General features: G+C 40.7%; 1 protein-coding gene across 2 annotated transcripts in view; it reads right to left on the bottom strand.

The window, feature by feature from the left end:
* Window positions 1-17,915, bottom strand: part of pitpnm3 (PITPNM family member 3) — a 106,562-nt gene that overhangs the window by 74,664 nt on the left and 13,983 nt on the right. For both annotated transcript variants that reach the window (XM_074639899.1, XM_074639898.1), the window contains exon 2: window positions 9,761-9,856. In XM_074639899.1, the coding sequence (XP_074496000.1) occupies window positions 9,761-9,856 (96 nt within the window). The remainder of the gene's footprint in view (window positions 1-9,760; window positions 9,857-17,915) is intronic.

Below are 17,915 nucleotides of genomic sequence, written 5' to 3' on the forward strand. Positions count from 1 at the left end.
ACATGTTCAGGTGACCAAAAAGGTTCTTATTAACTTTATTAATGGTCTATTTTACTCTAAATAGTGCCATAATTTACTAAATGAACATCATGCTGTATAGAAAAAGACTTATAACTAACGATAAACTCATGTTTACAATGTTTACTGAGGTAATAAAGGTAGTGAAAAGTAGCGTGATTTTCTCAGACTTTTATACAATCAGACTTCTTTTTGCAACCAGAGGAGTCGCCCCCTGCTGGACATTAGAAAGAATGCAAGTTTAAGGCACTTCCACATTAGCTTCACTTCTCGGACCCGGAGGTAGCTCACTGGACAAGGGACAGTCCAGCTTATGGCAATAATGCAACATGTATGGATGCCAACCACCATCAAATTCAACAGAAGAAGAAGATGGGGCAAGGAGGGCGGGCAAGCTGTTTTTGTCCGGTGTCAATATTCTAGTAATGTATTTAATATTCAACACGTTTGTGAGACAAGTCAAATCACCGGTGAAAGTATTGGTGTAAATGCTTAACAGTAAAACAGTTGTGGTTTAACTACATCATCAGCAGAGTCTTGTGATTGGTTTCCTCGCTCCACGTGACAGTGCCTTCCGTCAGACAGACGTATCCCTTTACATGCTTATCCCTGCACATTACTGATTTAATTCACAACACAGCCGTACCGGCATGTTCCCTGAAATGTTACATAGTGTTGAGGTGGGAAATTGGTTGAAAAAATGTCCCTGAATATCGATCCCTGCTCCCATTCACACATGACCCTATGCAGGAAATGTTCCTGAACATTTCAGGGATAAACTGCATGTAAGATTATATGTGCTGTTACATGTATATGTGCTGGTAGGCCAATTTTGTTATCTTTTGACAGAGCCAGACAAGCCGTTTCCATTCTTTATGCTAAGCTAAGCTAATCAGCTCCTGACTGTAGCTTCATATTGACGGACAGACATGAGAGTGGTATCGATCTTCTCATCTAACTCTGGGCAAGAAAGCAAGAGAGTGTTTTTTGCCAAAATGTTAAATTATTCCTTTAAGACACGTGTTACTTTGTTATATGGGCATATATAATTGTACCACCAAGTTTTAATGCATATTCTGACAACCTTTATTAACAGCTTTTGTCATTACAGTTCACAGCACACACAGTTCCCATCCACAAATAGTGCAGAGTGGAATACAGCTACGTCATAAGCAAGCAGACTTATAATAAATCGATGCCCTACTTGCATAGAAACATAGTTTACCTCCAGTGGCAATTTATTATGTCATTAAACTGTGGGAGCAGGCGACACCATGAATTTCCTTTTAGGCTCAATCTGTCAATTCCCCTCATTATTTAAATTCATGCCATCAAATAACGGATCTGGATTAACGCACAGCAAATTTGTCAACAGCTCACATCAATGAACAATGTGACAATCGACTTGGCATTCGCTCGGGCAGCCTGAAGGCCCTTTCAGTCCTGATGAAAAATTAGACGTTTCACCCTCGTGCACAAATCTGTGTGGTTTTTACACGTGTGAGTGGTAAACGGAGGTTGAGTGATGCTGGGGGGGGGGCTGTGAGCTGGAAGGGGATACCATCAGTATGCTGAGTGGAAGAGAGGTATGATTTTCCATTTGTATTACTACAGGCGAGTGGAGGGCCACTGGAATTCATCAGATTCTTCAAAAGGAGTAAAAAGAGGATGGCAAAGCAATCCTGCATAAATACCTCCCGCTGCTTCAGCTGCTCACCAGAAACAGCCATGAAAGAGCTGAAACACTTAAATGAAAGTGCATATAAAGATACTGTATATATGTATGAGATTCCACATCACAGAGTGCAGTCTGTACTTCAAAAACACTAGAAATATATGTTTAGCGTGTATTTTGACATAATTTATCACTAGAATTTGTTCTATTAACAGGGTTAAATCATCAAGAAATGACATTTTATGAAGCTTCTCTCTTGATCAAGTTCTCAAATAGAAACACACAAGGCTACAGACATCTAAATATTGTCTTCGCATCTCACAAATAGCAAAACTGACACTGTTATCCTCGACCCAAAACAAAGCCAAAATCTTCTGGCTGAAGCACACAGCGTTTCATCTTGTTAAACAAATATTTAAAATGCAGGCTTCGGTCCCACTGAGCTTTTTCAGCAAACTGATGAAGACGAGATGGTGCTATTGGCAAAGTAAGACCATGAAATATGAGCAGAATACAGCCTGCAATATTAAAGCAATTCAACAAATTATTCAGTAAAAGGTCCTTTTGTGGAGTAACATCAAAGAAAAGAAATGCATGGCGCTCTTCACTGTCAGGGGTTAAAAAGCATTAATTCTACCGGTAGTTCAAAGTAAAACTTGTGACGCATGATGCTTCATCACTGAGCACAGAGTGCATTCTCTTGAGCGAACCACTACAATTGAAATTTTAACATTTTCCTAAGAAGAGTACTTTGGATTTTGCTTTTTTTCTTTTAATGTTTGCTTCAAATGCCTTCTTATCGCCTTTCTTTCATTTCAACAGTCACATTTAACAGCTTCTGTATCTGGATTGCAGATAAACTGGAGCTTTATCTTCCACTGGTGGAAAGTGAGCGTTTTTATACTCGATAGTGGAGGTCAGGTGACTGTGGAGGTAGACTATGGACGGGTCATGAAGTCACTCAGTATCTTCAGTTTGATCTTTCTGTGTGTCTTCATGTCGGTCTGAGACTCTCTTCTCTAACAGAAGTCTGTGTTACACTTCTGTTTTCATCATCACTGCAGGCCAGCTCAGGGGGGCTGCGACGATGTGACAAACTCATCCTGAGTGTGTGTTTTAGTGTGTGTGTGTTTGTCCGTGTTTGTGGGGATTTGCTAGGGGCAGCTGTGCCGATGTCAGAGGAGTTGATCAACAGACACGACAGCATCAAACTATCCAGCCAACTTCTGTGTTGCCTTCTCACCATGTCACACAAACACAGGCTGACGTCAACTGACGGAGACTGAACCTCAGTCACAGTTCTCAAAAGAAACAACACGCAAAGATGTTGATGGATTTCATATCTGCTTCCCTGTTTTACAGTACGGTTTATATTGTTGATATTTTACCATCCGTCAAGGCTACCGTCTAATGCTTGCTCTGATTTGTTTTTCTTCATGTTGTGTTCTTTATGACTCAAGTGAATTTTATTTATATGACTCAAAATCATCAATCAAAAATGTTACTCAACAATCTGTACAGCATACAACACCCTCTATACTTACACCCCCAATTCAGATAAGGAAATACAAACAATATATAAATATGTTTATCTAAATCATAATTTTGCTAATGTTAAAATACATTTTATTTAGGGAAAGTTCATATATGGCTGCTTGCGTTTAGACAACATTTAGCATTCGAGAACTCAGTACCTAAAATTTAAAATGAATTCATTTTGCAGCCGACTCTGCTGTGATCATCCGGTTTAGGGGACCAAAGTGGTTGAATAATTTAACATAATAGTGCAGTGCCTGTTTGGAATGTGTGCCCATCCGGAATGGACCGATTGCTTGGCCCTCAGAAGTGCTGCTTGCAGCATTGTCGAAAACCAATTTATGGCTATACCCGCCAAGTGTGAAGTTTAATGGATGAACGGTTCTCAAGATATTCAAAGGACAAGGTCATACATACATACACAGACAGACAAACAGAGAATACTTCCTTTATAGATAGATGATGCTGCTACAGCGCCACCTATTGGCTAAAAGGCACCAAATTTGTCATGGCCTCTCAGACATCATATCTACGCATGTCCACCAAATGTGGTCACAATAGCACAAAGCGTTAAAGGCGCTGACACACCAACCCGACATCAGAGAACTAGCGGTGACGAAGGCCACCAGTTGCGTTGCCTAACGTCACATTTGTCTTGGCCAAAAAGTTGCGCTCGAACGCACTGCAAAGTCTACAGCCGACAGCCAACTACCACGTACGTTCTGCGCCTGCATGAGATGAAATAACTCTCCAAACCAGCAGGTCGCGGTAGTTTGTATTCATCATTCAAAAAGGGAAACCGGGAGACCAAGGACGGCAGATATGCAAGCCGTTGTTATGATACATACATTTAACAAAGCGGTGTTTGCCGACCATTTTCACACCGTTCTCACTCACCACTTAGCTTCATTCTAGATGGCCATGTTGTTGTGAATATATCTGTGTATTGGAAAGATCAGATGAGATGAAGATGAAAAATTAGTAGAGCCTTCTGTGTTTTTCTTCTTGACTTTACTCGTTTGCTTGCTTCCCTCACTTCTGTTTGTCTTCTTGTGTACTGATTCATTTAAGCTGAACAGCCAATCAGAGTGATTTTTTTCATCGACGGGCACCGCCCAAAAAAAAACTTTGGCAGACTAGAGCCAACGGTGCGGGACACACCGCAAAAACTAGGCCGACAGATGCTCACCGAGGGCCCCGAACTTGGTGTGTCAGGGCCCTAAGGAGATATGACATTTTTGGTATTATATAAACCCTGCCCACAGCATTTGTGCAAACTGTGAGGGCCATTAATAAAGCAAAACTGTATGAAACATCAAAAATCCTAAAATGTAACTTTTTCCGGCTTGGTCCAGAAATGTTTTGACGATTGCTCAACATTTGTAGGAGTAGCAAAAAGTCAGATTCGGACAAATTAAAAATGGTGGACAATCAATCTAGACACAAATGTGTGTTACTCATATGGATGGATTTGTCTGGACCTACAAAATACGGTTTATAAGTTACATGCCAAAACATAAAGTTCCCTGTTACAGCGCCACCATCTGGTCAAATTGCACCACATTCAACACTGCACTCCCTTGGGTCCCCAGCAATACACCCGCCAAGTGTGAAGTAGATCGGATGAGCGGTTCTCGAGATATGCAAAGGACATACAGAAAGACCTGCGTCTTAGGTAGATTCTTAAATACAGTCATGGTATTTGATATTTAGTTTGGCAAATCCTTTACAATCAATGACTAAAGTCTAAAAGGCCTAAAGTCGCGGACCCACAGACATCAGCAGACACTTTGCATCTTCTTAATGAGGCTTTGGAAGACCTGTGATACACTTTTTTAGGGCCTTGGTCTTCAAGAAGTAAGGTCAGGTGACAGATTTGGCCAGACAGGAAATAAAACTTCTGTGGTCATAAAATAACTCCTTGGCTTAATGTTTAGGATCATTGTCCTGCTCCATTCTCCTAAAATATATTAAAAAGGGCCATTAGTCCTATATTGTCAACCCAGTATGATTGCTAACACCTTAAACACTTTCAAGGATAAAAGTTATCTCTATTATGGTCATTTTTTCCTTTTCAATCCAATCGGCTGGGTTACAGAGGAAAAAACTGAGAAAATGTCAAATATTTGTGGCCTGCACTTGAGGATGCATTTTCAAAGCTTTGTTCTTCAACAGCTCAGAAGTACACTGCACACTGACACCAGTGAAGTATATTGAAAAGTGAGATTAAGAGCATCCGAATATAGCCATTTCTAAACACTCAGAATTCGAGGATGAGCCCCTTGAGATGCCTTGAGAGGCTCCAAAATAATCTATGCACAGACAGTGCATGAGCAAGACAATGGTATTAAACACATACTGTACACAATAACAACAACAGTCAGGGCTCATCTCTTTAGCAGGAAACTGAGCAAATCTCTGACAGTCTTCATACATTTTCATGGTTTTCTCTGGGTCCACTGGGTTACGCAGTGTGGATGAAGGCATTCATCATAACCACATAAATAAAATTCCCCTCAAGCTTATTGTGGCGGTTTGAGTGGTCGGCCTATAATATGACAAACACCCCCTCAGTCACTCTTCAGTGTAATTCTTTCAGTTTCTCTCCCTGCTTTTCTATAACAGGCTGAAATTGCTTCTGGCTAAAGAAAACATATATCCAGTGGACCTGGGAGAAATAAAAGCTACCAGAGCAGCTACTGTACTGTATATGCAGCTGACATTGAGAGTCACAGTCTTACAGTTAGCAGTTGACTGCAGTGTTTCCCTTTTAAGGGAGGCATCTTTCATACTGAGCATATGTTTATGTTTGGAATAACGTGCCCCGTTGCCTTTTCTGCAGGACTGAGCTCCACTTTCCCCCTGAGCTCAGACAGTAAAGTCACATAGCAACCGCAAGGAATAAACACCCTTCAAACACCTCCCACTATCTTTTCTTGGTTTATTTTTCTTAAAAGCTTTGTTATATTTCATGTTTCAATGTCACTCTTTCTATAATGGAGCATCTTTGTTGATTTGGGACAGCCATGCTTTCATGCGACTTGAAAGGATAATCCAAGGTTTTTCACAACCTAAAAGACCTGAATAAACACTGGCCTGCCACAGAGTCCTGGGTGCATCGTCGTGATGGCAAATAATAAGCCAATTAGAGGTGGAACAAAAAAACAGCCTGAAATGAAAGATGGGAACAAAAATTTGAGCTCTAAAGCTCGCTAATTAACACGTCATACAAAAAACCAAAGAGTGAAAACAACAAACCCGGAAGGTAGAACCGAACGGGTTCCCTCGACAAAAAAACAATGGCATTTTTCCATTGGGTTTTGGATTACTGCAGAAAATAAGCTAATGTTGGCAAACAAACATTTAAGATACTTACACGTTTTGTTCTGTAATATAATCTCATGAGCGTGAGTATAGACAGCGAGGATGTAAAGGCGGACGAGTCAGCGTGGTGATGTTTAGTAGTCTAATTTAGCCACTTGTTAGAAACCGCCTTTTTTAAGACATATACTGTAAAAGCTTCAAAATTCACAAGTGGGATATTTATTGATGTATTTTATATTGTAGAACAAAGTGTAAAATCTCTTAAGCTTGTGTTAACCATAGACCTTATTTCAGGCATCTAACTAAAAACCCATTCAAAAACCCATTGACTTCCAGACGAGGGAACCGAAAGTGCTAAAATGCTGACTCATTACAGGGTTTTGGGACTCATTCCTGTAGCACTCTATGGTCCTGACTATTTCATGGCCGGGTGCAGTGACTATCTGGAGTCTCACTAGTTGCCCGGTACGACGCGACTCCAAAACGTGTTGTTTTTACACTTCAGTCTTGTATGGATTAATCAAATGAGATATAACATGTTAATTAGTGATATTTATAGGTTTTTATTATTTATTAGGTTTTTACCTTTGGAAATATCCAGGCTAGCCGTTTCCCTCTGCTTTCAGTCTTTATGCTAAGCTAAGCTAACCGGCTGCCGGCTCTAGCTTCATATTTACAGTACAAACATGAGTGATATCAACTGTCACATCTAACTCTCTGCAAGAAAGTGAGTAAGTGGGTTTCCCAAAATGTCAACAATTCATACTTTTTGAACTAAATAACATGAAATACAACCACACACACACACACAACAAACATCTGATCATTTCTTTTGCATTTGTTTGACACAAAATGCACCTGTGTGCAGTCTCTCCTCATGCAATAAGAGATAAAGGGCATCTTCATTCTGCATCCCTTCACACTCAGTAAAGATATTTCACGGCTGAGAGTGGAATCTCGTGCTGCAGATGGTACGTATAAGTGAGGATGATGGGGTACATCTGCTCACATACAACACATGCACACGTTATGTTATCCCCTGGTGATTCCCCGAGGCTGATAAGGCACCGTGACACCGGCCTCACAAAATGAGTTTCAGGCAATGCTCCGAGACCGCTGTGATAAGGATTAAATATTTCATGTTTTCTACGAGTCTGCAGTGAACGTGCCTTTTATGGCAAAACAGAATATGCAGGGGAAAGGAAGTGAAATTAAGGGAGGGAAGCGAATGAAAGGTTGAGGCATAAAAAGTGAAATGAGTTAAACAAAAGTGAGCGTGAACGACAGAAGAGAATGAAAAATGCATTAATCCCATTTCCATATACATAACATGTGTCTTCATACCGCGGCACTTCAAATTTCCTTCACGGACAAAAGTGGAAATGGAGCATAGCAGACGGCCTCTAATCTGTTTCCCACTGAGCCTCATTTTCAGCATGTTTTTAGACGATATGAGGGAATGTTGGACACCAGAAACTATCAGCACACCCCTGGCTATTGACTGACTTAATGTAAAATAAGAACATGTTACAATAATAACAACACAGATTAGTATCTCTACAGTCAGTCTCTCGGGATAAGCACTTGTAGTGGATAATTGGGGGTATAAGTATTCTACTTATTCTCTGACTGACTCCCTCTGGGACAGTGAAAAGGCTAGTAGTCCAATATCTTCTTAAGTGTGTCTAATTCTGGTCAGTCTGACAACTTGAATACATTTATAAGAAGCTTTAGCAGTAAAGTGGACAGTGAAATCGGTTTAATTAGGATTGATGGAAATTAATACATGGTCCATTTGTTTCCCATTCTGTTTTGTTCTGAAATCAGACTCTCTCATGAAGTCCAATTTCACCCAGTTCAGTCATTACAGCAACAATCACAGATGCACATTAAATAATACCACCCCAAACCAGAATATACAGTAATTGCCAGAACATTCCTCTGAACCTTGTGATTTGTTCATTACAGTTGTCCTACATTTCCCCAGCTTTATAAAACAAGAGACAAACTGCACTTTTTCACCACTGGAACTTAACCTGTAACTTTGGGCTTCCCATAACCTAAACTTGTAGGAGGCTTTCGGTATGAGGAGGTTCTTCCACTTTTACTAGAGCTGGAACAATGAGTTGATTCAATTAAATTAGTCAATTGTCTGCAACTCTTTTTCTCTTAATCGTTTAAGTCATTAGTCAAAAGTACAAATGCAGAATATTCCCTATTTGCTGCTTTCCTTTGTCTTAGACTTCAGTGAGCTGAATAGTTTTTAGGTTTTGAAGTGTTGCTTGGACAAAACAAGAGATTTAAAGGGATAGTTTGGGTGTTTTGAAGTGGGGTTGTATGAGGTACTTATCCATAGTCAGTGTATTACATACAGTAGATGACGGCCCCCGGTTTGGAGAACCGTCATCCACTGTAGGTCGACATCATCTACATCTACTGTAATATACTGACTAGAGATAAGTACCTCATACAACCCCACTTCAAAACACCCGAACTATCCCTTTAAAGATGCTTTAAGAAACTGTAAGGGACATTTTTCATTGTGTTCTGACATTTTATAGAACAAATGATTAGTCAAGACAATAAATAGCCGATTAACCAATAATGTAAGTAATTGTTCATCGCAGCTCTCTTTGTCCTGTTTGGTAGGTGAGTGACGGATGGCATTTGTTGGACAGACAGCAATGTAGTGGCGCTGATATTGTTATCGACGCAGTATAAGACGTGATCCGTTTATTGCCCTGGAATCAGCCACAGCTGTTCAGTCAAAGAGCATCAAACCTCTACAAGTTTTTCGGTTTGTTCCACAGCGCATATTATGATCCTTTGTTTAATCTTTTTATTATTATTTTTTCCCCTGCACTGTTTGGCTGAGTGAGCCACATTTCTGCCTGACGCTGAGAAATCATCTTTGTAATTTCATTTCTAGCTGCTGACTCCAGCTCTTTCTGGCCTCCTCTCCACAAATACTGCTGAGTACCTGAACATGTTGGCTTGTCTAACAAGTGTTCTCTGTGGTTCCTTTATGTCTTTCTATTCGTTGCCCTGGTCGATACAGATGCAGTAGCAAAATAGTGATTACTGTTGGGTTTGTTGCAGTCTGCTTGACCAGTCACAATCTGTAACATTGTAGTTCCAGAAACTTGGAAACAGAAAAGCGACAAGGTGAAGACAAGATAAAATGGGGAAATAAAATGTAATACTAACCTCTGGCATCAAAGAACTCCTCATCGGAGCTTTCAACCGATTCTTGTGCAATATTCTGCAGACACCAATGAGAGGCGCTGTGCTTTCGTGATGATCCTGTGGGTCAGAAAAACAGAAAATCTGCTTTTAGACTGGAAGGATGACAGACAGGGTCCTGACATTAATCACAGAACTCGAGGACAGATAACTCTGGCATATTTATATCATTTTCCTTTCTTTTTAACTTTCGGCTGATAGCTCTAACAATTCAGAGAGAAACGTAAAGCGTGAATGCCCCAGGAGGGGATAGATGGCCTTTTGAGTGCCACAGCAGGTGAAAAGACCCAAATGGACTTTCCTTTGAGCAGTGTCATAGCACACAAGTGTCTCAGCTAGGAAGCCAGGCAGTTATTTGTTATTATGACCTTCTGATACAAGAGCAGGGATGAAAAGGGATTTAGAGCACTTTCCATTTGTTGACAATATTCACTCTCAAGTACCAAGATATAAAAACCACTGCAAACAAAAGAGCAGAGCAAATTATTTCTCAAAAATCTTTGAGGCAGAAAGTGACTGTAACACATTCGGGAGAAACTGACAAAAGACAAAGTCTACTCTGCTGAGATTGGTATTATTAATAAACAAGATTAATGATGACTTGCAGGGACCTTTTTTGCTAAACTGTGTCAGGGGTTAAAATGTGCATTTAAAGAGCAACTAAACACCAGGCTGAGAAAAACAGTGTTTTGCTCTTTCAATGCAATGAATTTAATGTTGCCACGAGTGTTTAGGATGCTTTCTTCCTCTTCCGGACAGCGACTTTGATAAGCCTCAAGTACCTCTCAGTATTGCTGCACTCTGGTGATGTAATGAATCACATGTTTCCCTGCTGGCCCAGGGTCAAACATCTTGAAGCTGTATTTTCCAATTTGTCTGGATCCATATACTTCCTGACCTTACAACAAAGACACAAAGGGGCCAGATCTAATTCAAATGTTTCACTATGAAAGAATTCACACAAGACTTGGAAATATGGTGAAAATTACTACATTACACTTACTATTATATAAATCATGGGAATTAGCCCATATTTAATAAAAAGGCCCAAATGGCACCATAAAATCCACTAAATTAACCTGCTTGCAAAGGGATATAAGATAGACCAAGTAGCTATACATTCTGATGTGTACTGTACACCTGTATGCACACAACAGAGAGCCTTATTACCTCTGCCAAGGCTAAAGGCCTAGGTAGGAGGTTATGTTTTCACGGGTGTTGGTTTGTTGGTTTGTCCCTTTGGACGATTACTCCAAAAGTCAGAGATGGATTTGAGTGACATTTTTTGGAGGGGTGGGGTGTGGCACAATGTCCAATCCATTCGATTTTGGTGGCGATCCGGATCATGATCCGGCTTCAGGAATTTTTTTTAATAACTCCACTAAGCCTGTGTATTAACCACCACAGGCTTTAAGACATGCGCAGTGTTACTGATGATGCGTTCATGACGCAGTGGGGGGGAGCGACGTACAGCTCATCTAAACATAAACAAAAACACATGAGGATGATGGCGCAAGCTGAAAGGGGGAGCAATGTACATGAAACCTGCCTTGGCGGAGGTCTGCGCTCTCTGTGAACTTCTAGTTACATTGGATACATACGATTATTTACTCTGTGCTGGAGGAGATGTTTCAATGAAGAAATCCACATACGAAAATCCGTATGTGGAGTCAGGTAATGAGAGTTGCACACCTGTACAACATTTCCTCACATATACTTTTTTTTTTTTCTTTGATATTTTTCGAGTACAAATACAAGTGAATGACTATAACTGCTTGAATCTGCCGCTACTAGTCTTAAATGCTGTTTGTTCGCTCACAAATGACAAGTAATGCACGCTCTCACTTTTGCACCACATATCTCAGTGAAATGTGGAGCAAAAGTGACTATTTTCTACAACAAATTACACTTTCACGGGTGCTCAGATGTTTTGCACAAATAACACCTTCATACATGCAATGAAATGTGTGTTGTCGTCCATCCAGCAATGTCGCCATTGGGAATAATTTTCAAGAGCAAATGTCTATTTTCTGTGTGGTGGTACTGTAATGACAGTACAACATTGGAAACTGAGATTACTGCTCCACTGCAGCGACAGGGGCAGCTGTGACCCAGTCGGTTCAATCCCCGGCTCCCCCAGTCCGCATGCCGCAACTGTCCTTGGGCAAGAACAGCAAATTGCTCCCGAAGGCTGTGCCATCGGTTTGTGAATGTGTGTGTATGATCAGATTAGATCCTTGTGAGCAGGTTGGCACCTTGTATGGCAGCCTCTGGCATCAGTGTATGAATGCGTGTGTGAATGGGTGAATATTGACAGTGATCAGAAGATTAGAAATGCACTATATAAACGCAAGTCAATTTACCATAACTAATTACACACCAATTTATTATTTCTGTTTGTACATTTCTCACACACACCAACCATGTTAGCACTCCAAGATGGAAAAATAAAAAGCCTCTTTATGGTTTTACAGCTTACCAAGAAACCTCGAAGAATCTTAATAGAGCAGTGATATCTTCCCCCTGAACACCTTTTAAAGAAAAAACCTTGCAACCGCTTTCCAAGTACTTTAATCCTGGACAAATAGTCAATATGCCAACCAAGTTAGGGATTAACTGAAGCGCTCAACCTTTGATTTAGCGGAAGTTCTGCCCATCAGCAAAATAGTTCTCTGGGATCCCTGAACCTCTACAGAGCCTTAAACCTTGTCATGTTGGCCTACTGGAGGATGAGTAAGGAGGCTCAGGCGAGGATTAATTCAGTCCTTGGGCGAGCATTTACTGTGCATCAACATACAGTACAGACCAGCAGAAGCACTGAACAGCCAAAGCAGCATCCCCCTGCACCTTAACGTAGCCATTCCTTATATTGTATAGGCTACTATCCCTGAGTCCTAACTTGTGTCAACCAAACTACCGTATAGTAGCCTACACACAAGACAATTTGGCCAAATTATACAATTCTCTTCTCTCACATTAAAATAATAAATTGCTGCACAAAACATCAAGATGATTAGCCTACTAAACACTTCTCTCTTTGAAAATGTAAATATGTCTCCCCCCATTTAAACCAAATGGCAACAGGAGCTATAAATACATCTGAAATCCTCATCAAACTCTTGACCAGAATGTAGGTCAATACGACGGAAAGATAATTACTCTGTTATGTTGCAAGTGTGTTGGTGGTGTTTAGAGAGCCGGCATACGGGCTTGTGGCCCAACTGCTCATCTAGGATTCATACTTGGTGTCAGACACAAGTGGAGACATTAATACACACTCAGCATGAAGTACACTGTGAGCTGGAGGAATATCATCACACCAATCTCATTGATCTCTGGACTGTAATTCATTTATTGTAATTTCAAGAGTGGTTCCTTGGTTTTATCCAGTGGGCGACCTCCGGGGTTTGAAAAGTGAAGCCAATGCGTAAGTGCCTTAAACTTGCATTCTTTCTAATAGCCAGCAGGGGGCGACTCCTCTGGTTGCAAAAAGAAGTCTGATTGTATAGAAGTCTATGAGAAAATGACCCTACTTCTCACTTGATTTACTACCTCTGTAAACATTGTAAACATGAGTTTATGGCCTCAATCACTAGTTTCAAGTCTTCTTCAATACAGCATGATGTTCATTTAGTAAATTATGGTCCCATTGAGAGTCAAATAGACCATAAAGCAGGGTATGCATTACGGCGTGGCTAACTTGTGATAGGGTTGTCAACCGTCCCGTACAATAAGGGATCATCCCGTAATTGGAAACTAAAAGACGTGTTCCACATTGAACTAATAAGGACGCACTTTGTTCCGTACTTTTAAGACTCTATTCAGTGCAAATCTATAGGGCAGAAATATTACAGGTTATACTATTAAGACCATGGATGTAATATAAGCACTGGATACCGGACCCCAAGATGGTGCCTATTCAGTCCAATGAGAATTGCTCGCCTGGCGCATACACCAAAAAGGTTTTCTAGCTTTCGGGATTACTTCTGGGATATGCAGCCCACTGAATATGCGCAGTAGTATTTCTCTTGCTGGTCCCGTTCGCGAGCCTCCCGCTTGCCCCATAGACATTGCGATGATGTCACAGATGTTTAAATCGCTTTTCTCGGCTCAAGGAAAGTTTTACAAACATATAACCTCCATGGATCAAACACTCATAATAGAAAGAGTCATAATTGACCTTGTTTGCAGTTTGAGGTGTCCTGTCAACAGTTTTACAGACATCTCTTTTACAATGGTGGTCTATGGGGAAAATGCTTTTTGGGCCGCAGGTGGATTTTTCATTGCAATACAGCAAGTGGCCACTGGAAAAAATTGGAAGCAAGGCTGAGCGACGATGCTGTATACAGGTCTTATTATAGATCTATGATTAAGACAGGGTGATTTGTATGAGACAGAACTTTAACTTAAAAAACTTAAGTAAGCCCTCCTGATCTATCATTCCTCAGCCTGACTGTCTCATTGGTCGTGACTAACGACAAGCATATTGTAGCACACTACAATACATCTGACAGAGGCGCAAGATTTAAAAAATGGCAACCTACGAGTGTAATCCACTGGCAAAAAAAGAAGAGAAATACAAAAGGTAATGGGAAAATACAGTTCTGTTTTATTCTATAGAGTGAGAAAATAACAGAAGTTAACACATATTCCTATTGCTTACCTGTAAACAATCAAAATAATCTAGGCTTCGTATAAAACGGCAATAATGGCCTTGGAAGTAACACTGGGTTATTACTACTGCAAATTTCTGCCTGGTGTTAAAGGTCACATATTATGCTCATTTCCAGGTTCATAGATGTATTTTAATGTTGCACTAGAACATGTTTACATGCTGCAATGTTCAAAAAACCCTTTATTCTTCTCATACTGCAGCCTGAGTCTGCCTGCCTCAGAGCCTAATTCAGCCTCTGTCTGAAAACCACTGATTCACAGCCTGTCTCCTCCCACTCTGCTCTGATTGGTCAGCGTTTTCTGTCAATCAAACGTCCTCAACAACAGCGTCACCCTCCCCCTCCCTCCCGGAGAAGCTCTCAGAGTGGAGGGAGAGGCAGCTAGAATAGAGCTTATAAACCACTTTAAAGTTTATAAACCAGAAACTTCACCCAGCGCACGTTACCGGAGGAATCTGATCAGAAATCGGCGACACATGATGAACATCTGCGGTCCAGATTCCAGGTTTTCCTGACGGTTTCTCTCAGGTAAATAATGCTATTTATATCTCTGTTAGTTAGCTCAGTGTTTACCTCATGCATCAACTCTGTAAACCGTAAACATACACTCTGTTTTACGTCTGTCTTTACAGATCCATCTGTGAGAAATGACCGACAGAATCATCCCAGAGGAGAGCAGACAGCTGAGAGCAGATGGGAGATACAGAGCTAACCCGTTAGCATGTAGCTACATGCTAACGGGTTAGCTACATGCTACCGCTATGACACGGTGTGTAAACACAGCGACCATCAGGGTGGAAAATAGAAGATGTGAAACAGTAGTCAGTTCATTATTTCTGCTAAAAGATAAATGTATGGAAGATCAGAGTAATGGTATATTATTTACAGTAGTAGCTGTCTCTGTGTTACCATGACTACAGACCACCGGAGCTTAGCTTACCATAGTTTACCAGAGCTGAAGACTTTCTCCTGTACCATGTTAACATAACTAACTAACAGGTGAGATGATTACAAATGCTGTGAATAATTAATATTGTCATCTGTCAACTCAAATAAAGTTTGACTGTGAAACAGAAATGTGTTGTGTTGCTTACAAGTCACTATTTACTACCTGTACTCTGCTACATGCATGACATCAAATATATATAATATATAAATATCATCTGTTTAAACAGTGTAATTACATAAAGCCTTTGTGAAAGAACATGTTATATTTAGATGATGGGAGTACATGAAGCCTGTTCTGCTGGTTCTTGCAGACTTTGCTCAAGTTAGGTTGAGGAGGAGAGACAGTGACGCGCTGTGGGGCGGGGTCAGCTACTGAAGGTTCTCTCTGGTTCGACCAGGAAACCCTTACATGGCTTGCATTTCTCTAATGACGTCAGAAGAGAAGGAAAAAAACCGATTTTTTTTTCTGCACCCATTTCCGGACAAACGGAGGAGGAGAAAAAGAGAGAGGATGGTCTTTTATGATACTATGGTGGCCTGTAGACACACTGGGGACAGATATTGATGTTTAAAAGACATGGAAAAGTGCATTTTGCATAATAGGTGACCTTTAAGCATCTAATATTGGACCCGTCACTCTCAGCTGTGCTTTCTACTTGACTGTCTTGAGGATTTGAAAGAGGCATGCTGAGGAGGCATACGGACGGACAGAGGCGTTCCTGTGTGCCACAGTGTCAAGAGCTCCTGTGTGCACAGAAAGCACATGCAGAGGGGAGCTGATAGGGTTCACAGCGTGAGCAAAGGAAGGGAACTACTTTGAGAAATAAAAACACTCACAGTTCATCCATGCCAAGCCAGCTGCAGCTCTCGACAACTCCCAAACACCTCTCTCCATCATGAGATCTGATTTGTTGAGTGGATACACCGTCAGTCACCTTAGGAGGCCTTCCAAGTGATCTTAAAGTAGGCTACTGTTTTTTATCTAATGCATTCACTGCTGGAACAGACACGTGTTGTGGATGTTACTCCTGGAGCTCTAGGTTTAAGAAATCTAACCAATTGCCTGTATGGCTGAAGCCTCACACCATAGCGTCTATCACCCCACCGGGTAATGGAAATGATTACTGTAGCTCCCTGCAGAGCATTACGGAACACTATATCCCCACGGATACTGACTGAATGCTTGAAAGAACTACAGATTATGATCACACAAACAGCAGGAGTACAAGTCTTGAGCAGACAATCCTGCTTGAAGCCATGAATAAGGAATAGGACATTTTGTCAATAGTGAGAAGATGTACCCCGTTTTCACATCTACTAGCCAATCACTGTAAGTCGGCATGTGGATTCAGTTGGTGAGAGGAGAGTGCTCCTTCATGTATATACATGCATCTCAGAACAAGGCTCATGGTTGTTTTCATGAACTGGAAACACACTGTGAAAGGGTTAAAGTTGTAAGACGAAAACATGAACAACACCCAGACCGGACAATGCCATAATAGCAACCTGTTAATCACAAGGTAGCCACGCCTTAAAGCATACCTTGCTTTACGGTCTATTTGACTCTAAATGGGACCATAATTTACTAAATGAACATCATGCTGTGTTGAAGAAGACTTGAAACTAGCGATTGAGACCATAAAATCATGTTTACAATGTTTACTGAGGTAATAAATCCAGTGAGAAATAGGGTCATTTTCTCTTAGTTTCAGCATTATACACTAATGAAAACATAGTTATGAATATTATATTCCATTTATGCTAAATGATCCCCCGAAATGTTACACCTGTTCCTTTAAACTTGGTTATACAGTAATTACTTTGAACAATGGACTTTGGCTGACATGAGGCATACACATTTGTTTGCCTTTTCAGGCACTTTGGTATAATTACATGCAGAGACAGATATAATGGAGTTTTCTCAGTCATAACAAGTATTTGTGCGCTCACGTTCATGCCTTTTCAACCCGAATTGATTAACAATTAAAGCAAAATTATATAAGACTCGATTTCCATAATGTGTTATGGAAATATTTTGTGCTGTATTAATAGGTTAATATAGGTTTCACAAAGAATTAGCAAAGTATCAAGGAGAATACCAGTCTGCAATTTATTAATTAGATATCAGGATGTTCCAGTCCTTCTCCCTAATTAGACATGCTTAGATTTGGTTTCACAGTGTTCAACAGAATCGCCTACCCAAAACAGCCACTGGGGATTCATCAGTTACTTTGATCAAATTGCTTTTGTCTGCAAAATTAAAGCATGCAAAACAAAAACAGCTTTCCTTTTGAATCCAAACGTTCAACTTATGGAAACTAACGAGGAGTGAGGAAGAGACGGGGGAGAAGCCCAGCACTTCACTGGGCTCTGTTCAAAGAAAAGCTGTGTGGAAGTATCTAAAAAGCTTTGCTTCAGAGCAAGACAACACAAGGTTGTTTGTGATTCATGTCTTCCCTCTTTCATCTCTTTCCTTCCATTATCCACTCCCAGCAGTG

The sequence above is a fragment of the Sebastes fasciatus genome, chromosome 7, assembly GCF_043250625.1.
Source record: "Sebastes fasciatus isolate fSebFas1 chromosome 7, fSebFas1.pri, whole genome shotgun sequence".
NCBI lineage: Eukaryota > Metazoa > Chordata > Actinopteri > Perciformes > Sebastidae > Sebastes > Sebastes fasciatus.